The sequence below is a fragment of the Mytilinidion resinicola genome (assembly GCF_010093595.1).
Source record: "Mytilinidion resinicola strain CBS 304.34 unplaced genomic scaffold BDZ99scaffold_7, whole genome shotgun sequence".
Lineage (NCBI taxonomy): Eukaryota > Fungi > Ascomycota > Dothideomycetes > Mytilinidiales > Mytilinidiaceae > Mytilinidion > Mytilinidion resinicola.
The window spans coordinates 1,301,211-1,320,781 of NW_022985443.1; the positions used below are offsets into that span (position 1 = coordinate 1,301,211).

At 51.2% G+C, this 19,571-nt stretch overlaps 7 protein-coding genes across 7 annotated transcripts; 4 read left to right on the forward strand and 3 right to left on the reverse strand.

Moving 5' to 3' along the window:
* Positions 1 to 643: 643 nt before the first annotated feature.
* BDZ99DRAFT_475280 (uncharacterized protein) lies at positions 644 to 1,939 on the forward strand (the record flags this gene model as incomplete). The annotated part of the gene is made up of 1 exon (XM_033721975.1): positions 644 to 1,939. One exon carries the CDS (start codon positions 644 to 646, stop codon positions 1,937 to 1,939), a length of 1,296 nt encoding a protein of 431 aa, XP_033578730.1.
* Positions 1,940 to 3,571: 1,632 nt separating this feature from the next.
* On the forward strand, positions 3,572 to 4,978 carry BDZ99DRAFT_560165 (uncharacterized protein; the record flags this gene model as incomplete). The annotated part of the gene is made up of 3 exons (XM_033727282.1): positions 3,572 to 3,574; positions 3,631 to 3,777; positions 4,110 to 4,978. The coding sequence occupies 3 exons, from the start codon at positions 3,572 to 3,574 to the stop codon at positions 4,779 to 4,781; spliced, it is 822 nt and encodes a 273-aa protein (XP_033578731.1). The 3' UTR covers positions 4,782 to 4,978.
* A 1,047-nt stretch (positions 4,979 to 6,025) lies between these two features.
* BDZ99DRAFT_519018 (uncharacterized protein) lies at positions 6,026 to 6,580 on the forward strand (the record flags this gene model as incomplete). The annotated part of the gene is made up of 1 exon (XM_033725363.1): positions 6,026 to 6,580. The coding sequence occupies one exon, from the start codon at positions 6,026 to 6,028 to the stop codon at positions 6,578 to 6,580; it is 555 nt and encodes a 184-aa protein (XP_033578732.1).
* A 2,941-nt stretch (positions 6,581 to 9,521) lies between these two features.
* Positions 9,522 to 10,208, reverse strand: BDZ99DRAFT_560168 (uncharacterized protein; the record flags this gene model as incomplete). Its single annotated transcript, XM_033727283.1, has 1 exon — positions 9,522 to 10,208. A coding segment is annotated over one exon (687 nt), but the record flags the coding sequence as incomplete, so codon positions are not given.
* A 550-nt stretch (positions 10,209 to 10,758) lies between these two features.
* BDZ99DRAFT_569737 (uncharacterized protein) lies at positions 10,759 to 12,737 on the reverse strand. Its single transcript, XM_033727914.1, has 3 exons — positions 12,703 to 12,737; positions 11,797 to 12,656; positions 10,759 to 11,746 (listed from the first exon to the last, which is right to left on the reverse strand). Exons 2-3 carry the CDS (start codon positions 12,615 to 12,617, stop codon positions 11,005 to 11,007), a joined length of 1,563 nt encoding a protein of 520 aa, XP_033578734.1. The 5' UTR covers positions 12,618 to 12,656; positions 12,703 to 12,737; the 3' UTR covers positions 10,759 to 11,004.
* BDZ99DRAFT_280498 (uncharacterized protein) lies at positions 12,484 to 14,691 on the reverse strand. Its single transcript, XM_033713992.1, has one exon. The coding sequence runs from the start codon at positions 14,449 to 14,451 to the stop codon at positions 12,889 to 12,891; it is 1,563 nt and encodes a 520-aa protein (XP_033578735.1). The 5' UTR covers positions 14,452 to 14,691; the 3' UTR covers positions 12,484 to 12,888.
* A 1,372-nt stretch (positions 14,692 to 16,063) lies between these two features.
* BDZ99DRAFT_569739 (FAD binding domain protein) lies at positions 16,064 to 19,076 on the forward strand. The gene is made up of 4 exons (XM_033727915.1): positions 16,064 to 16,484; positions 16,540 to 16,814; positions 16,868 to 17,238; positions 17,303 to 19,076. Exons 1-4 carry the CDS (start codon positions 16,174 to 16,176, stop codon positions 18,860 to 18,862), a joined length of 2,517 nt encoding a protein of 838 aa, XP_033578736.1. The 5' UTR covers positions 16,064 to 16,173; the 3' UTR covers positions 18,863 to 19,076.
* The last annotated feature ends 495 nt before the right edge of the window (positions 19,077 to 19,571 follow it).

Here is a 19,571-nt window from a genome sequence, read left to right on the forward strand (position 1 = left end):
TCATCCCCCTACCTGACAGATTTATCCTCTTGGAGTCTTGGCAGGAGATCTACTAATCCGTCCAGTCAATCCTGATTTCTAACGGGCCAGTCCGCCCTAATGCTTACTCTTAAGCTGCCAATCCAGACCAAAATTAAGCCCCAAAGTCCATGACAGCTTACTAACCACACTGCAAGCAGGAGTGCGCACACGTATATCTGGTACTATAGGGGGAATTATGTACTAGATTCACTACCTGAGCAGGGCCAGCGGATGTATATACGAGCACCACGTTTACTTCCAGTGAAACTAGTCGAAGTTTCACACTCACTGCTTGAAGGCATAGGCGCAGGCGGCGATTTCCTGTGAATGTATTAACCGGGCTCAAATTTTCTGCGCATAACTAAAAAGACTCTTCTTCATATAATCCACACGCTCCACCACTTCTACTTATAACACCACCTCACACTTCCTTATTTCCCACTCCACTATCTACAAAATCTTATTTCAGCTTTCTTTCTCTCATCCAGACCATCAGAAAATCCGTACAACCAAGGGTAGGCTCAATGGTAAGGCTCTCCTTCTGTTTATCTCTAGCAATTCTTCTTCCTTTTATGCAAAACTAACAAGATACTCTCAGTCTACCAATCGGGTCCCCTCAGACATGCCTCCTCGTCGAGTCTCTCTCCTTGGCTCATCCTACAATGATACTGGCATCACACCAGACCACCAAAATCATTGGATGAATCAGAAGTACACCGCGCGGCTTTCCATTTTTCAGAAAGGCCTTGGTACCCAGCGCAACCAAATTATCGGACACCAAGAAGTTTCGGTGTCTGGCCCAGGCCCATTTCATACAGGGCAAGGTCCCCAAAACAATCACTACCATAACGCATCTGCGTCAGGTGCACTCAATATTGGTACCCAGAATGTCTATTGCGCGGCAAATTATTCAGACGCCTTCCCAAACGCCCAGGGTGCGGAAAAACTTCAGCAGTATGCACAGCACATCGTCCGTGCCCTGAATATCGCCCAGCAGCAGCAGCAGCCTCAGCGCGGCAGTGCCGTGCCTGGGGGCCAGCCTCCCACAGGTGGTAAAAATCCCGCCGAACGCCAGAAGACGCAGGAGACAGTTGTGGTCGAACACGTTGTAAGGACTGCCTGGCATTCTCTATCAGAAGAGGAGTACCAGAAGATCATCCATGAACGTGCGAAAGCCACGTTTCACAACGCTACCGACGCTGAGATCACACTTCTTGAAAATGCAATCCGTGTTTACATCACGATATGCATCGAGCGAGGCTTCAGGCATGACGAGGTTACGCACTCAATCCATGAGACGGCTACTCGCTGGGACACGGCCTGGAGAAATCCGTACAATAATGCTCATTCTGATCCCGTCGTCGTAAACATCCTCAAGTGGTGCAACGAGGGTTACATGGATATGAACGAAGTCCGCACTCTGATTGCGAATGCTCCGGCCAAATTTGTTCCAGTCGAGCCCAAAAAGGGGCGAAAGTCGCAGGACCGGGCCGCGCAATCTCAGTTTCGTGCCAATGGCAATGGTTCACTCAACCATCTTCTGCCTCAGGAGCTGAGTCGTCCCACCCCTAGCGATCGTCGCGTCTTCCCAAAGAAGAGCCAGCATATGGAAAAAGTATTTCAATTCGCTACGAAGTCTTTTGAGCACCAGCAGTTCGTCGACGTAATGGTCGAGGCGCACGTTCAGAGGCTTGTGAAAGACGGGTTCACGCTTCAGGCAGCCGTTCGCCGCATTGCACATGCTGCGATGTGGCTTAGGGGCAAGCCGATTGAAGGAGATGCCCAGGATGCTGATCGATCTATGGTTTCAGTGCTTGTCAACTGGGGCGCAAAGAACAATATCAGCGGCAGCGATGTCAAGGGGATGGTCAGGGAGGCGGCGAAGAAGTTTGGTCCACGGCTTGATCGCAACGGATAAGGTTGTGCTTGTTTTCCTCCGCAGCCGCATGCCGTATTGGAACAGCCCGGATGAGAGTCAAGGTCTGAGCTTAAGTTTGCGTAGAAGTCGTAGGGGATGTGAGGACCCAATGTCAGCCGCAAAGGCTAGATAACGCAGGTATGGCAAGGCGCTATTTGATTATAGCCTAGACGCTGTGGGTGTCATCCACACAGCTGTATTTTTGTTCATTCCATAAACCTAGATTGGGGTTTGGTGGATACTTCTAGCGGTTTTATTCGTGGCTTGATAGATTGGCCTCATTAGTCATTTTCTTTGCACATCCAACATTGAGTATATGCATAAAATACGTCAATATGTCTTCAATAAACTGAATTTGGCTAGATGTGATCCCGAGTCACCAATATACAGTACTAGGCCTTGTTTTGGGTACTATTTGCTTCCCCTGGGGGCATTCGGATAGGAAAACTCAACCCCGCGGAAATAGAGCTACCGTTTGACCGCCTGAAGACAGGCTCACAAGGGTACCTCTTCCAGTAGTCTCGAACGAGCAAGATTGACGCCCGGGCAGTGAGATGTCTATGTGTCCAGAGTTATGACCTAGTACTATACTAGACTCGAAACTGATAACACTATTGCGGAACGATGAAAAATTCCTCGGGGAGAGGGGTGAATAATCAACTCAATTCAAAACTAGTTTGACTTCCAAGGGTCTAAGTAGTACAGCTGTGTTTTAGGGCTTCATTGTATGGTACCTTGACCAGAGGTATGTATGAACTCATTAGTCGCTGGTTGACGTGCTTCTTTGTAGTGTTAAAGGCCAAGGAATATTCAAGGCTTCGTGCGTCTAAACGGCAGTTCTCTTTCCAATATCAATAACTAGCCAACTATTTGACTGAGAAGGTGTTCAGTAACACCGCTCAAATGCCAACAAGGCATCTAAAACTAAAAGGGCTGCCGAATGCCCAGATACATGATCTATCGGCGTACATACATGCAGTGAAACTGAATCAAGAAACTCGATCAAATCATTAAAGCGATCCCATAGACTGACACCATGGTAAAATCTTATCAGATTAGCTCAATCGCGTTCATTGACCAGCGTTCCGATCAAAGCCGGCACAAAAAACTGCTGTTTCAAGCCATGCATGCCACACTGACCTATAAGGAGTGGAGAATAATAGTAGCCGAGCAGGACTACCAACGTGACCCGCAACTATCCGTTCCACGCGGCTGATTTTGACAGTTTATCGGCCACTGCTGGATGGCGCGATCAATCTTCATCCTCGAGCCTTCACTTGAACGCCCGCGCGATGGCGTCTGGGCTTCTGGAAACCACTGTCATCTGTGGTACTTAAGCATGTCTAGCCCCCAGATCTACACTCTACTTTCTTCCAACAACAAATTTTGCTCTGATTCTATCACACCAGGCAAAGATCACTGTTTCAGCACGGCAGTTTAGCTCAACTTCTCGTGAGGGTTTCCACTGGTACGCCATGCCCGTTTCCACTTCACATGGACGTCATCTAACGCAAGATCTTATAGCTTCGACCTGATCTCGGATATCGTGCGCACCTCGATCAAGATCAACGCTAAATCAGACTCCAACCCAAGATCTTCTTCGCTTTCCGTTGTATCAGCAAATCCAACACAATGGTAAGCCCATTGAAAGATCTTCCAAGTTACCCATTCAAGCTAACAACCTGTGTTAGGATCATTCCCTACTTGTGATTGCCTCCACGCTCCGGATACTCGGGGTAGATGCCAACTACGACCTCGAAGCCAGCCTGGGCCGTTACTATGGTTCTTCTCCCACCCCCGACGAGCCCGACTCCGAGTCTGAATCGAGCACGTCTACGGTCAAGCCTGCGCGTGTCCTTCTGTCCGCACTCAGGTTGCAGCACTACAACCTAGGATCAACAACTCATATGCCAGAAAGCTACTCTCCGAACATCAGCTGTAGAGAACCCAGCTGAAATCTCAGCTGTAGAGAACCGAGCTGAAGCCTCAGCTGTGCAGGGCTCATCTGAACTTACTAGCGCGCCACCCTGGGGGTGGCCCCCTTCCTTCCCCTAGTATATATACAACTAGCTAGACGTCTATAGAAATCAGAGTTCACATCAATTTCAACCTGAGTTCCGCCCTCTGTCCCGCCTACCCAGGCTATGAGGGGACTGGTCCTATCAACCAGTACGTCATCCAGGCAGTTGGCCGCGCCTGGGGAGACGTCAAGAAGCACTACGTCGAGCATGCTCAGCTAGTCGTTCGCGTGACAGAGGGTAGCCAGGCTAGCGTAGAGGACTACGCCAAGTACTGGGACGAGCACCAACGGATAATCGACCACTGCAACTACGTCTACTTGTCGATTTCCGAACCCATCAAACTCGTCATGCTCAAGTATATCCACGACGCCATCATCTCCTCCGGCGCCCATCTCACCGCGATGGTACGCCGCGTCGTTTCCTCCGCCCAGGCCTACGACGCTGGCCTCGACGCCACCAGCCGGGCTAGACTGGACCTCAAGGTCGTGGAAATGATTGAAGAGGTCATCAAGAAGGGCTATGGCCAGGCGGCTGCGAAGGAGATGATCGTAGCGGCCGCGATGAGGGTCCGGGAGGAGCTGGCCGCCATTATACCAACGACTTCGCTTCGCCGTCAAGGCGCCACTCTGCCTGGCTCTAAGAAGTCTTCTAGACCTCGCCGTGGCTATCGCAGTCGTCCCGACATTCAGGGTCCCGCCCCATTCGCCCTACACGATCCCGCGACTCCGTACCAGCCTGCCTTCGGCACCATCACTTCTGGTCCCACTCCAAAGTTCGGCCCCCGTTTCGTTGGTGGAGTTTCGCGAGCCACCCGCCGCTAAGGCTATGGATCCGTTGCCAGAGAAGGTGTTCAGGCAAGGCTGAGTGTGGTGTGGTTGGTCAGTTGAGGGGTTTATGGTGTTTTCGGTGGCTACGGGTGGATCGGGCTTTGGGGGAGTGGCTTTGGGCGGATATCTGGTCTCTTTGCTGCAGATACGACACTGACTACTACATCAGGTCAATGTGGCTATCATCTGGGCTTGCAAGATAGATTTGAGAAGGCCGAGACGGGGTATCTGGCCATGTAATATACCTTTTGAATATGAACCATTCTTGCTCTTGCGCTACTGCCCAATGTGTAATGTATCTCAAAAACCGGGTGGAGATCAAGAGCATGCGCCTGAGCCAGTGTATCTGGAAGCGCCAAAGAAAGCTGTGACGAACCTATAGAGGGTTCACTGCTGCCGTGAGGCTGCTCCGCGAAAGACAATCCGGTAGGTGTTGGCGCGCAGTCTCGGGCTCGGCGATTTTGCTGGTGAAGACGCGGGTAGAAGCAGAGAGCCCTTAGGTCGGTGCCTATATCGTCGCTCAGATCATGATCTATAGATACTGCTATAGCAGTGGTAGATGTTCCTCATGGTCGCTTCGTCGGAGACATGTTGGCGGTGTCGGAGGGCTTGTTTGGAGGTTTTCAGCCGGCAGTGATGGATTGCGACACAGACTCTGGATGCAGGGAAGCGAATATGCCCCAGGGGTTAACTCACATGGCATTTAAAACACGGCTCCTAGGTTTGCGCTCCATCAGTGGCATGTAGGCGGCCCAGTTTCGCGATATCACAATGGTCGGAGTTGGCTTGGCACTTCCGTCACTTACCTAGCGATCAACAGAAACAGCGCAAGACTGTGCCCTACTTCTGTAACGCCGATCTTCATCCTTTCCCCTAGCAGTATACGTGTAGTATCACCCATCGCGCACGCTTCGAGTCTTTATGTGATCTAATTTCGACCGCCCTCAACACCTTCGCCGCCACTCCTACCTTTTTCTACGCGTGGAACTTCCGTCCCTGGCTGTTGCTGAATTCGACTATACACCGGAAGCAGGTGCCTGACCTGCCGCCTTTTGTATCAAGATTGGCTGCTAATAGACTCTTAGCCTTCACGGAGGACCAGCTTTGTCAGGCTTCAATAACGTATATAAATCCAACCCACTTCGACAGGTCCGCAGCCTCGCATAGTTCTATGCCGCTTCCAATCATAAAACAAAATCAGCTCACAATGTGTAACCAGAATTCTCAAATCACCCACAATGGACCGGGTTCTTTATCTCACGCAACTGTCTGAACTCACGCCTCTGCCCCTGATGATTCCCCTACATATCCAAAATCAACTGGCCACGGAAACTGTGGTAGAACATGGCGCCAAAAGTCCATACTACGCAATCCTAAAGTTTAAAGAAGAAAGAGGAGATCATCTGAACACTAGAGAACTGAACTCTCTAGCCTGGCACGAGGCATTCGTCCAGTGGTGTATTCGGCACAAGAAGAAGGTTGAACGGGTAAAGCTTGGGATCGCCAATCTGGTCAAGACGGCAATCCTTAGCGACGGCATGACGTTCAGTGTCGTGATGACTACCATCGCTCACGTCGCCGTGCGTCGTCGGATCGTCGAGCCGAGCGACGAGGTCCAGCAGCTGGAAGACGCGATCCACCGTATCGGATATGCAGCGAGGCAATTGCCACTAGATGAGCAGACGGTTCTCAACGCTATGTGGGAGGCATGCTGCGGAGAGTTTGAGCGTTGGAACACTACGCGTGTTCTGATATGTCTGTTTCGGACCTGGGTGTGTCTGCATTTCGGCTAAGAGTTGTGCCTGCGGCTAGCGGCAGCATTGGTAGGGTCCCTTGATACTTCTAGGTTTGATACATCGGTGTAGATATAGCGTGCTAGACAGAGATCTGTGATACATGCTCGCCACCGTTGGAGGTACCTTCGTGCTTTACTAAAGATGGGGACGAAATAGAAAAGTTTAGAGAGTTCAAATTTGACCAGTATTCAAGGCTTCTGATCGAACTACATCGCTGTTGTTTGGGGTGCTTTAAAAGGTTGGCGGAATCCAGCAAGAGGGCTCGTAACTTGGGGTAGATAGAGTGCACAAACCTTTGTCCTCGTACGATAAAGACTGACCCTACAGATTGCACCAGAGAGAGGTTGGCTTTACCGGAGGCAAGCCGAAAAGCAAACCGCCTTTGGAGCATTTACAAACGACCAACAAAGCTCTTTGGCAGCCTATGGGTAAAGACGTCTGGCCCCGACACGGTGTCTAGCAGCCTGGCCTAATTCTATTTTTCTTTACGTCTTCTCAAATACCTGCAATCATTACAACTCAGGACCAGCCTCCGGATTTTTTCCAGCGCACTACGCACTACGGCATATGGAAACAGACATCTCACCGCTCGGGGGGCACTCTTGCTCGCTCGACACCACAGCGAGGAGTGCCCTAGCTGGCACATCTTCGCTCAGTCAAATGGTAGCCCCATCTCCACTGTATATATTTTCTCATTGTATCTGGAGTTCTGAATGCCCAGTAGCGATGAATAGATTTACTTCGACTCTTCTCTTGCTGTCTAGCTGCCAATGTAAGGAAAACCCCAGCTGGCACGTCTTCGATCAGTCAAACGGTAGTCAAATTTCCACTATATGGAATCTTGCATCGTATCTGGAGTTTCAAAGCTTGTGAGCGGTAATCGAATACACTCAGGCTCTACTTTGATGTCTAAATGCCACCGGCAGGAGTGCTCCAGCCAGTACGCCTTCAGCCAGTCAAACATTAGCCCAATTTCCACTGCAGGGAGTTCCTCGTTGTCTCTGAAGTCCTAAAAGCCGGTCAACGATTAATGGATATACTCAGGCTACTATCTTGCTGTCCAGATGCCACTGCAAGGAGTACCCCAGCCAGCACGCCTTCAGCCAGTCAAACAGAAGCCCAATTTCCATTGCGGGAAGTTTTACATCGTGTCTAGAGTTTTAAAACCCTGCCAAGATAGCCCAAGCAGATCCAAGGAATTTCCAAACTCATGTCAGAGTGCTTTAGACTTGCTATACATCTGCTTCTCAATGTCGGTCCGTCATCGTACCTGCGTACAATAGAGCAACATCAGCAAGATCCTACCGCGGAGGTGAACGTATACACACTTGCGAGGCCACTCCCCCCATTACGGTCTCACCAATAGCTCGAAGCCGTCCCCGTTGGCTAGCGAACATATAAACAAAGCCTAAGCAATGAATACCTAGCAGTCCATAACTGCATATATAAAATGCTTTCGAGTTTCCAGCCTCTGGGTTTCTCGGCAGAGCAACACCCACCTTGCCACAGCACCATCACCCCGGCCCCTTGTAGAGCAACAAGAACTTCAAACCTTGGTTCAGGCCTCATTCCATCCACACTCAACTTCGCTCCAAGTGCCCAAGGTACGTCTTATATTTAGTTCACTAAACGGCTGGCCTCTAACCTATCTCCTCCTGCTAATAGCTCCGTCTAGCCCCACTTCCCGCTGCGCAAAACGTCTAGCACTACACATGCGAATTCTTCCCTCCCAGCCTGTCAACGAGGCAGTGGCCTCCGTCATCGACCAGCGGCGCCAGGAGCTCAAGCAGACTGACCCTGGCTATCCCACGGTCGCCAGAGAAGTGGAATGGGGTATAGCTAGAAGCCCACTAACGGAGCTGCACGCCTTGATCGACCGCCTGCTCATCGAAAACGAAAACGGAACATGGAGAGAACGGGCACTACAAGAGCTAGCAGAAGACTCGGGGCCAGCTACACCAGATATCGAAGGCGACGCATCCGTCACCACTCCACCATGGACCGAGAACGACACGATGACATATCTTAACTTAGCGTCACCACAACTTGAGGCGGATTTCAACAGTCTATAACACAGTCGCCGACAAGGTGGCCAATGGCACGGCCACTGGAACAGTCTCTGACCTTTACGCCTTGATCGATCGCCTCCTCATGAGCAACTAGTGCAGAAGTTCTGGCTCAGGGGTGGGGTCCTCATGACAGTGCTATTAAACGCGCAAAACGGAAGCCCGAGAAGCGAGATATTCGTCTGCCGGCCCGCGGCTAACGGGCGACTCAAAGAACGCAGTTCGAGTTCTTTCTAGGTTCGGAGCTCTGTGGGGATAGATTAGTGGTAGTCTAGGGTCGTCAGGGTCTAGAGACGGTTCCGATGTTTCTTCTTGTCCGTTCTGTATTCAACTTTTATACCAATACAATCTCTATCAAACCGGCATTATTGCTCTCACTGAGCTTATATATACGTTTGGCTGTCTTTTAATCGTCATTGGCGTATCAGTAGCTATGTTAGCGAGTCCTCAGAGCTGAAGTGAACGTAAACATACCAGTAAAACTGTCCGCTCTCCGCCCTTATAGTTCACCAGTGTGTCCAACTTGCCGCCCCTGGCCGGCGAGAACGTAAAAAACTCTAGGATGTAAATGAATAGCAATCCAGAGTCCAGTACTTAGAGCTCCCTTCCTTTCCTGGTCCAGACCCTCCCAGCAAAACAACCATCACATACCTTCACTCCGCCACACTACCTCGCCGGCTCTTCCTCGGCCAACAAACCTGTGCGTCCACTACCTCCAAGCCCGCTTCTCCAGCCAAACTTCTTCTTCAGCCAAACACCAACTTCTCAAAGTAAGTGCTTGCCCTATCACTCCAATCAGACCCAGTCCTCAGCCCACCACATCCTCTAACACCCCTTTTAGCTTCAACCACACCACCCACCCACACACCACCATGTCCTACACCACCCGCACCCCGTCCCCCGCCGCCTCCGAGCCGCAGAACGACACGGTGGCCTTCATGGTCCAACAACGCCTCGCCGAGCTCAAGCGCACCTACCCCGTGTACGCCACCGTCTCCCGCGACGTCGAGAACCAGACCGCCACGGGCACAATCTCCGACCTGCACGCCCTCATCATCACCATCCTCACCCAAGCCGAGAACCGCTCCTTCCGCCACATGGCACGCGACCCCGCCGGCGACTTCGAGGACCTGGAGCCCGTCGCGGCGAGCCTGCAGGACACTATCGACCTGCGTGTGCACCTTGCCGTCGGCCATGGCGTCATGAATGGTATGACTGCCAGCGAAACGTTGGAGCGGATTGGGAGGACGCTGCGGCTGTACCTGGATGTGGAGGAGCAGGCCCGCGTGGAGGAGGAGGCGGAGGAGGATTTCGAGGGCTTTGTGGCTGTTCACGTCACGGTTGCGCAGGTTGTTGGGGTAGTTTTGGCGCTCTCGCTGCTGTTGAACGCGCATTTGTACTTTGGGAGCGTACCGGTGCTCCAGGTTATCCGGGGCCTTCTGGGAGTTCTTTTGATAGTAGTGGGCATCCGTAATGCGTGGCCGTGGTAGGGGGGTTGGTCTAGGGACTGGGAATTTGCGCCGCGAGAGAGGGGTTTTGGAGGCGGGTTGGCGGTGTCTGGGGTCCTTGGGCCTGTGGGATTTATTGCGGAAGGAATCCTCGGTATGGAGTTCAGATTCGGGGTTTAGAGGATGATAGAGCTGGAATAGACTTTGAATTGCAATCATGATTACAGCAACGCCTGAATTGAAGCGTGGGATCTTGCAAAGTGGTGGTGAGCTTCGAATATTTAGAGATTGTGCTAAGTATGTTGAGATGTGAGGCTGAAATAGGGTTTTGTGGTGTTTCCGGGATATTTTGACTATATGATAGCACTTGGAATGAAATGTTTCTGGGATTGCCTTGATATCAGACGACTGGAAGAGTAGAACTACGACATGATGGAGCGTGAATGTGGACTTCAAACCTTCTAGAAGTAGAGCAAATGTGATAGCATGAGAGTCTTGATTAGAAGTCTAGATTACTTACTGGTTGACTATACAGCGCCTTGCCAAAACTCTATGCGCATTTCCTCACCACGGTTAGAGGTGTTTCGGCACATTGAAAACTTGGCGATAATATGTCAAAGCCCTGAGAGCTTGAATCTGAGAGAATTCACACGATAACAAGCCGCCTACTTGCCGCTGTTTGTGGTGCTCCAACATATCATTATGATTTGGAAAAGATGGAAAAGACGGCGTGCTCATACTTGTGTCCTGGTACTGTACCAGTGATTGAAGATAGTGAACGCAACTCATCTTGGATCAGCTCTATGGTTGAAACGTTTTTCCCAACGATATACAATTCCAAGGACTCCAGGACCATTCACCAAAGTCAAGCCAGATAGCTAGTAAACACTACCTGATACAGCCGCACCTATCCGTACAACAGCTTATCCCTCTGCCGATCGAGCTGGTCCGCCTTCTTGAGCATCTGCTTGCCTACCCAATTCCTGGTCGTTCCCAGCACTCCTAGCTCCCTCTTCCGCAACACCACGCTCCTCTTCTGCAGTCGATCGATTACCTCGCCGTCACTGACGCCGTATAGACGAGCTTGCTGTAAGACGCTGTCCAAGGCTGCGTCCAGTACCTGCAGCTGCTTCTTTTCCTCGGCCCTGGCGTTGGCCTCCTCGGCGAGGGCGGCCAAAGCAGATAGATTGCGAGTAATCTTTTTGGCCTTGCGCGATTTGGCTGCCTCGGCGGCAAGATGATGGGCGCGGGTCGCACGGGTTGTGCGGGTCTGGACGAACGGGAAGTGGGTGCTCGGGACGAATGTCGTGCAGAAGGTGAATACCGTGGAGGCGACTCCAGCAAAGGAAGAGAAAATGAACTTCTTCTGGATTTTTGCCTTGGGTGCCTCGGTGGATTCGGTCGGTTCGTGCGTGTTCTCTACTTCAGCGATGTCCGAGTTCTGCCTATCCACCGAATCGTCCGTGTTCACAGCGTTCGCAGAACCGCTAGCTAAAGCGGCTGATGCTACATGTCTGAGAGGCGCTTTCTGGGAAGGTTCAGGCTGGGTTAATTCCGTCGTGGTCTTCGTGACTGGTTTGGCCATCTTACTCGATGTGACCGTGTTTCTGGACTGCGGGGGACGAATGGGCCGAGACGCCATGTTTGTACTGTACGTAATTAGTTGGCCATAATCGCGACCACTAGATACAAGACTAACTGGATGCGAGGCTTCTTCAGAGGAGATGGGTTCATTTCGGCATCCGCATCTTCGCTGTCGCTGCTGGATGTATGGACCCGCTTGCGCTTCTTGTCTTCCGGAATCGAACGCTCTTTGGAGGCAGGTCTAGGCGAAGGCCAAACCCGGTGGGTATTGGGCCTTGTGTGGCCGCGTTTCATGTCATTAGCACCGTTGGTGAGCCTCTCTTCCTCTTTGGATGGCCCAGGCGCTGCGAAAGTGGCAGCGATGAAGCTGTTCGTGAATCCATTAGGATTCGGATGAAGAGGCTTCCTCCGCAACACCTCTTTCTCATCCGCTGTGAGGTCCCAGAAGTTACCCTTGTACCGTTCCTTCAAGGGAGTCAAAGTGTCCTGCGTCACCAGTCGCTTCTTCTCCTTTGTAATCACTAGCTTCCCATTCATCTTGAATTTTTCATCAGGAAATGGTTTGAATATTCTTCCGCTTTCTGTGCCAAGAAATACTTGGTCGTGGCGGTGTTTAGGTGGTAGGGGTGGCAGTTTGGGGTGATGATTGTTCTTTGGTAGCGGTCTCGGAGATCCCCGGGTTATTTGTGGTAAGGGTGGCTGTTTAGGGGGGTGAATATCTTTTGGAAAAGGTCCTAGAGGTCCTCGATCTGGGCTAACTTCGGATGGCTGCTTCGCCGGTACTGATGTAGGGCCGTCCTTGGAGTATTCTAGTCTATTGGAAGGAGGGCTGCCCTCCGGAGTCGTCGAGCCGACCTTTTCCTTTCTCACCATGATCACCCGAATTCCTGCTTCAGTGCGCTGCTCACGAGTAGCAGACCGGCCAACGGAGCTCATGCTGGTGTATGATGGCGACTATAGACGTCAAAGTGTTTACTAACTCCCTTAGCGTTTGTTTGTTGTTGACGAGTTTGATGCTTACGCTAGTGATAGTGTGTAACGAAAACTGGAGTGGTATGGTGGTGTGTAGAGTGTTGTGAATATGAGTACTTTTGAAAGCAGTGAGCAGTGTTTACAGGTATAAATAGGCCAGCAGCCGACGCCGTACAGTGAATCCTTTGGCCTGGTTCGCCGCTATTGTTTTCCCAGGCATCATTGTGGTGAAAGCTCACTGGTGTCTTAGAGAACAAAGACTGGGTGTGAATTCGAACGCTCTGCCCTCGCCGCAGGCCTTCCACTGTATCGATATGTACGCACACGCGTCTTCGCGGAAGGCTTTCCCATCCATCAAGCCGTGTATATAGCTCTCTCCTACGAGTTTCCAATGCAAGTCCTCTTTTCTCAGAATGAGTGGCACTCTTCCCCCTTTGCACAATGCCACGGAGTCGCCAGCTTCAGATTTTGCAGGTATGAAGCAAAGGTAGCCTTTCTTCGTCCTTGCCATTCGTCTCTGGTTTGCGTGGGTCATCAACTCTGATGCGAATTTCTCATTCAGCTTCAGCGTCGATATCATGTAGCCCATGAAGGCTAGCGGTCTGAAGAGTCTTCGTACAGTGTTGACTCTCATTTTAGTCAATCGCCTGACGGAGGCCAAGGAATTGTACCACGCCCGAAACAATTCTTCCGTAGTATCGTACCCGTCTGGCATGGTCCCCGTACAAAGCGTTTGCCAGTAGATAGCCATATGTTCTTCGCGAGTCCGCGTTGTGGTCGGGCCATTCTTGTCGCCAGCTTGTGCCAGGTTTTCCCATCGTAGGAAGACTTCAATTTGGTCCACGACGCGGAAGATCTCCCCGAGGGTAAATTTGACAGCACCTGCAGAATTTCGGACGGTGCGATATATCCCGCGTAGGCTGGTATGTTCGGGGTTCTCCAGCTGCTCGGTCTTTGCGAAGAAGTCGTCGTCTACGAACCAATTGCCATCGTCATGTAGGTCAATGAGAGGATCACTCACAGACGCGATAGTGTCCACAAAATGACCGGAAATTACAGCAGTGTCCATATCAGGAAATTTGATGGATGCAGTGGTGTTCCAAGATGTGCTTGTTAGCCTCGGTTCACCTCGTGCATCCAGCATGAACGGCTTCGGTATGCTTTTAGTGAAGCTCCAATCCGCAACCCAAGATGGTAGACTTTGGCCGAGATCTGATTTCGAGCTTGTAACAGCTAGTCCAAATAAATCAAGGCAAGTCGAGCGCGAGAGTATACTGATCGCTGTCTTACAGTAAAGGCTGGCGGCAGAAGCACGACAGTCCGGGGTCAAGCCGAGTTCTTCGACGTCGGAAACTAGGCCTAGTAAAGAAAACACTTTGTCTCTTGGATCCGTCGCATCCCGTATGCGAAATTGGATAAGAAGATCAAGTAACTGTTGGGCCGGCGGACGGCTTGTATCTCTTGCATGTATCGACGCCACAGCGCGAAAGTTATGGAAGTTATCAGCATCGACAAAGCCGAACATAGAAGTCTGAAACAGGCCCCTTCGCAAGCCATTCTCGATTCTGCTGGCGAAGGTTTTCCACTCTATCTCTCTCGGTCCGCACATGATGCATGCATCGTCCGGTAGAGCTATATCTTGGATAACCCATACTCGTTCAAACCAGTGTTGGAGAACCAAGAAGTCGACAGCCTCGTTTGCGGCTTCTGTGAGTCTCATTTCCGTGTCGTGTGACTTCTTTGGCCGATATATGTTGACACTCGTGTTTGGTTTGGTGGGCGAACTTTCTAAATCCATTTAAGAAGGCCAGCTCAGGCGATCGAGCATGGGGTCCAAGCCATACGACCGCTCGAGTGGTTTGCTGGTAGATTTTGTTCATGATGCCCACTTCTCGAGCCCGCTCATCTAGATTCGTTTGGTCAATGCAAACGGCATCTACCCAAAGCGTGCGCCTCTCCAAAGGACTCCGAAGATGACGTAGCGCCGAGCGTAGGTTCTGTGTCACATCCAGGATGCCTTCATCGACACATATTGGAAGGGGGTTTGCGGCATTTCCCTAAACGTAAGATAATGCCTCATAGTCAGGACGAGAGCCAAGGGAGCACTGAATCAAGCGGCAATAAATGTCATCTAAGTGGTTCCCAGGGAGTAACTCCAGTATACGTATATGGTCTCGGCCATCTTCCGAGGGTAACGGAGAATAGGTGTACGGTGTTCCAGTGGGCGACTCGTATGCAGTTTCCTAGAATACAAAATAAGAAATACTACCCTTCTATCGCTATAGTAGCGGGAAGATAATCACCGCTGGCAACTCCACTTCAACGTCTTCCTTCTGGTCCGTTTTCTTTGCGACAGGCTGTTCTCTGGACGAAGTAGAAGCGCTGCTTGAATCTACAGTTTCCGAGACAGACCCAAACCTTCCCAGGAAACGTTTCTTCGACATCTTGTTCACGGAAACATGCAAACGAAATTGTAGCGAGGATGAGGAGGCATAAGTACTCCTGGAGGTTTCTAGCAGATCGAGATCAGCAGACGTCCAGCGGTTTGACATGTTGCATCTTACCATTGTATCATCTTGATTCTTCCTTGCGCTGAAATTTTTGCCAGCTCGTCTTTGATAAACAGTTAGATGGCTATCGATGGACATTGATGCTTGATTTCAAGGTTGATGCTAAGGTTGTCGTGAGGCGCAGGCGGGGATTGAGAGGCGCAGGCGCAGACCGCTAGTTGCCTCGTTCTCATTTATTCCGTTCCGACCTTCTGTCATCTCCTACGACTCCTCCCTGCAAACAGCATACCCCCTACTCACAGACTCATCGCCAGCTTCTTAGAATTCCAGCGCCTGAGGTCCTCCAATACCACTGCCTTCGCAGGCCCGCATACCACCATCCCTTGCTCAATCAGTCACAGCCCTCGCAACTCCCGAAAGCGACGTGTAGACCAGCTTCACTTAAGGGAACGGTCTCTGCTACCTGTCCTGGCACGAATACCTCACGATAATACTGTTATGGAAGCACGGTGGTGACGAGAGGAAGGAAGGGGCAACACTGAAGGGTGGAGATGCAAGCTGTAGTGCCGGTTGACTGCATGGAGTTGGAGCAACGTATTGCAATCCATGCTCTTGTAAGCCTCCACAATCAGGCCATGCAATATTACTGGCCTTTCCAATGGCATATGGTTGGTAGGAATAGTAGACAAGCTTGATAGCTCCTCGAAAGGTAATCTGAGTGTTTACCAATCATCTGTGCGTGAGATGCCTCCAGCCCTGGACCTGATGGAGGGGGTGGCTTGGCTGTTTGCTCTAACTGGGCTAGCGCCCTTGGCCATTCGCAATGTTTTATCGTCCAATCTCCTCCAACCTCAACTTACCTTCTCCTACATCTTCGAAAACCCCTTTTCGAGCGTGCGTCTTGGTAGCGTGGTCACCCTCAGCTCCGTGCATGCGCCTATTCAAGAATTCTTACATCCTCTACAAACCCTTTTCAAGTGCTCGCCGCAGTAGGCCCATTGCGCTCGATCATGGTCATCATGGAGGAGACTCTCGATCACATATTCAAGGTCATCGTCGTAGGAGGTGGAATTGCCGGTGTGACCCTCGCCAACTGCCTGCAAAAGGCAGGAATTGACTACGTCGTTCTTGAAGCTCGCGATAAGATCGCACCGCAGATCGGAGCATCCGTCTGCTTAGGACCATCCGCTCTCCGCATCATGGATCAATTGTCGCTTTGCGATCAAATCCTGGAACACTACGAACCGATCAATACTCAGAATCATTGGAAGGACGGGAAATGCTTCGCCAGCGATGACTCTTACAAGCTTTCTAAAGCCAGGTATGTACTGAATCGGAGAGTATGTCTTCCGGAACAACGGCTCATATTTCTGTAGATGGGGATATGACGTCTGTTGCTTCGATCGCCAGATCTTGCTTCAAATTCTCTACGGTGGTCTCGAGGACCGGTCTAAGGTACGGACTGGCAAGCGGGTTGTCCAGATCCATCATGACGAGTCCGACGGGGTCAAGGTTTTCTGCGATGATGGAAGTGTCGTCTCCGGTGACGTTGTGGTTGGCGCAGATGGCGTCCACAGCATAGTGCGACAAGAGATGTGGAGATACGCGAACTCATTTAAGCCTGGAACCATCAGCCAAGAGGAGCAGAATAGTTCGTATCCCTCCGGTGTTCACAATATAGCACAGCAGGCTCACAGTCTGCAGGTATCAAGGCCGAGTACAACTGCCTCTTCGGCATTTCTAAGGGTGTCAAAGGCGTCACGCCAGGCACATTTCACAGGATATACGCCGAAGGCTCGTCTGGAATCTTGTTAGCCGGAAAAGACGACAAAGTTCACTGGTTCTTCTTCACGAAGCTCGACAGCACCTACCATGCCCCTAATATTCCAAAGTACACTAAAGAGGATACCAAGAGGCATGTCGCCAAGCATGCTAACTGGCGTTACACGGATGGAATCGTCCTGGCCGATCTTTGGGACAAGCGGACTAGCTATTCCTTAGCCTGTGTTGAAGAATATTTTCTAGAGCATTGGTCCTGGGGCCGGCTCATTTGCATCGGAGATTCCGTTCATAAGGTTAAGTCATATGCTTAGCACCTTCTCATTATAGTTTAGAACTTCAGACTGACTGATACCTTAGGCTACGCCAAATGCCGGCCTAGGAGGATCACAGGCTATAGAGAGTTGCGTTGCCCTGGTAAATGTCTTGCAACAAATGATAGGTCGTCTTGTCCACAAAGAGCGAACTAGATCCTTCGAGTCTATACCTCGGCGCCCCACCTTCATAGATCTCGAGCCAAGTCTCACCATCGTGCAAAACAAGCGTAGGGCGAGAGCTGCAGCTGCGACTACGGCTTCGAACGCCTTGACCAAGCTTGAAGCCCTCCAAGACTTCAAAGCAAAGCTCCTCATGCTCAACATACTACCCAATTCTGGTGATTTCCTGCTGAATCGGATATCCTTCAGTACCGTTGGAGCTGAAAAGCTTGAAACCGTACCGGACCCCGAACGCTCATACTCGGGCTTCGCCAACTTCAACCAGAACTATGGTGTAGGCAAAGAACAGAGTCGACAACAACGCGCCATAATTGCGTTCCCGCTACTGCTTCTCGGCTTCGCCTGTCTCTATCTCTTTAACGTTATTCAAGCAGGATCGACTTTCAAAGCGCAGCACCCACTAAAAGGCAATTATCTGGAATTCGCCAGTTCCTCCGTTGCCTTCTCTAAATCTTACTGCGGGCCTTTCACAAGCTGCGACAACTTTCTCAAGTTCTTCGTTTCGACATTCTCGCCCTCTCTGCTCGGAATCGACAAGATCTCATATTACCAATCGCTCGCTTTCCTCACAGACGCAATGCCTATCTTCCTGATCTGGGTCTTGGAAAGCTACCGCCGCGCCAACGCCCTCGCCTGCGCCCGCTTCCCCGTCATCTTCGCTATTTTAGCCCAACTCTACGGCCTCGGCGCCACAGGTCCCGTGTACTTCTTCCTCCATTACGTCCAGTCCCCACTCGAGCAATTCATCGCCAAAGACTCCCGGATGATCAACGTCGCGTACGCTAGCACCGCGCTCGCATCCCTCATTGCGGCATATGGGATCCCACAATACCTGCAGTACTTCGCCTCGTCGTGGGCTCTGCGTCTCCAAGCAAACTCGATCTGGCAAATCTTCCCACTTGTTCTGGCGGTGACGCATTGGGAAACCATGGCGCTTTGCATCGAAGATACGACGAAAGTAGCCCGCTACACCAACCCAAAGGCTGACTTGAAGCACGTCCGGTGGGCCATACTGACTTGCAGCACCATTGCGGCCGTAATTTTCAACTATGTGCGCTTCACGTCCGGCTACGGCGCTCGCGACCTCTTCGTGCCCTCTTCGGCATTCTTGGCACAACCTTTGACGTACATGGCCACGGCAAGCTACGTGGAGGGCTGGCGCTTGTTCCTACAGTTGGACGAAGTATTTGCCTTTGCGTCTGCCTTTGCGTGGCTGGGACTCCTCTTCCGGGACTTGAAGGAGGCGGAGATGCTGCACTGGGACTGGTTGCGGCTGGGGCTTGCGATGCTTCTTGTCACATTTGTGGCAGGGCCGGGGGCTGCGGTGGGGCTTTTGTGGCTTCTGAGGGAGGAAACGTTGGCTGCCGGGCACATGAAGGGGGCGGTGGTGAAGCCGAAGGTCAATGGTGGGTCGTTCCTTTAGGCACGATAGTACATGCAGAAGCGCCAGACTTGATAGCTGTCGTCTGCTCCTGTTCTGACGCTGTTTGAAGTCCCCCAACACCGCAACTAGAATTCGCATAGGATGTAATAATCTCGAAGGTCGAAATCAGGCTAGCGTCGTTTCTATCCGTGACATAGCCTTGAATCGCAGAGTACTGATCCTTCTAATCTCTTATCTCCGCTAGAATCTTGGCCCGAAATCTTTGCTCTCCTCATCGAAAACCAAAGATCTAGAAATGAACACAAATCCAATCGCTTCGCTTCCACTCCTACATTTTCCCTTTTCACCTTAAAAGGGTTTCTGGCTATTTCGGTCAAATGGCAGGGATTCCTACATCTCGTTAGCGTCTTGCTGGACCACGGAAAGCGGATACACACCTCCGTCGCCACTGCGAGCCTGTTGGCGCCGGGAGCAGTATAACAGCAACAGAATGAAGAGTTGGAGCAATGCTTGTAGGACATTTGACAACACGGATGCCATCTCCATGGCCCGAGACTCTGGAAAATCGAAGGTTCAGTTGGTGGACACTAGAGAAGCCATGCAGGAAGGGAGTACTTACCACTGGACCTGCTCATTGTGGGTTCTCTTGTTTGTCTCGAGACGAGTTATGGATGCGATATTCTTGAGCAGATGTTAAAGATATCATCCTCCGCTCTTCGGAATCTTTATGTATCTCGCTTTCGCCTTT

What these genes read in the sequence shown, in the direction of transcription:
- BDZ99DRAFT_569737 (XM_033727914.1), bottom strand. Translation starts at nt 12,617, where the DNA reads ATGAGCTCCGTTGGCCGGTCTGCTACTCGTGAGCAGCGCACTGAAGCA. An exon ending in CTGAAGAAGCCTCGCATCCA is followed by an intron (nt 11,747 to 11,796) that starts GTTAGTCTTGTA and finishes AATTACGTACAG; the next exon opens with TACAAACATGGCGTCTCGGC.
- BDZ99DRAFT_280498 (XM_033713992.1), bottom strand. Translation starts at nt 14,451, where the DNA reads ATGGATTTAGAAAGTTCGCCCACCAAACCAAACACGAGTGTCAACATA.
- BDZ99DRAFT_569739 (XM_033727915.1), top strand. Translation starts at nt 16,174, where the DNA reads ATGGTCATCATGGAGGAGACTCTCGATCACATATTCAAGGTCATCGTC. An exon ending in CAGCCAAGAGGAGCAGAATA is followed by an intron (nt 16,815 to 16,867) that starts GTTCGTATCCCT and finishes CACAGTCTGCAG; the next exon opens with GTATCAAGGCCGAGTACAAC. An exon ending in TCGGAGATTCCGTTCATAAG is followed by an intron (nt 17,239 to 17,302) that starts GTTAAGTCATAT and finishes CTGATACCTTAG; the next exon opens with GCTACGCCAAATGCCGGCCT.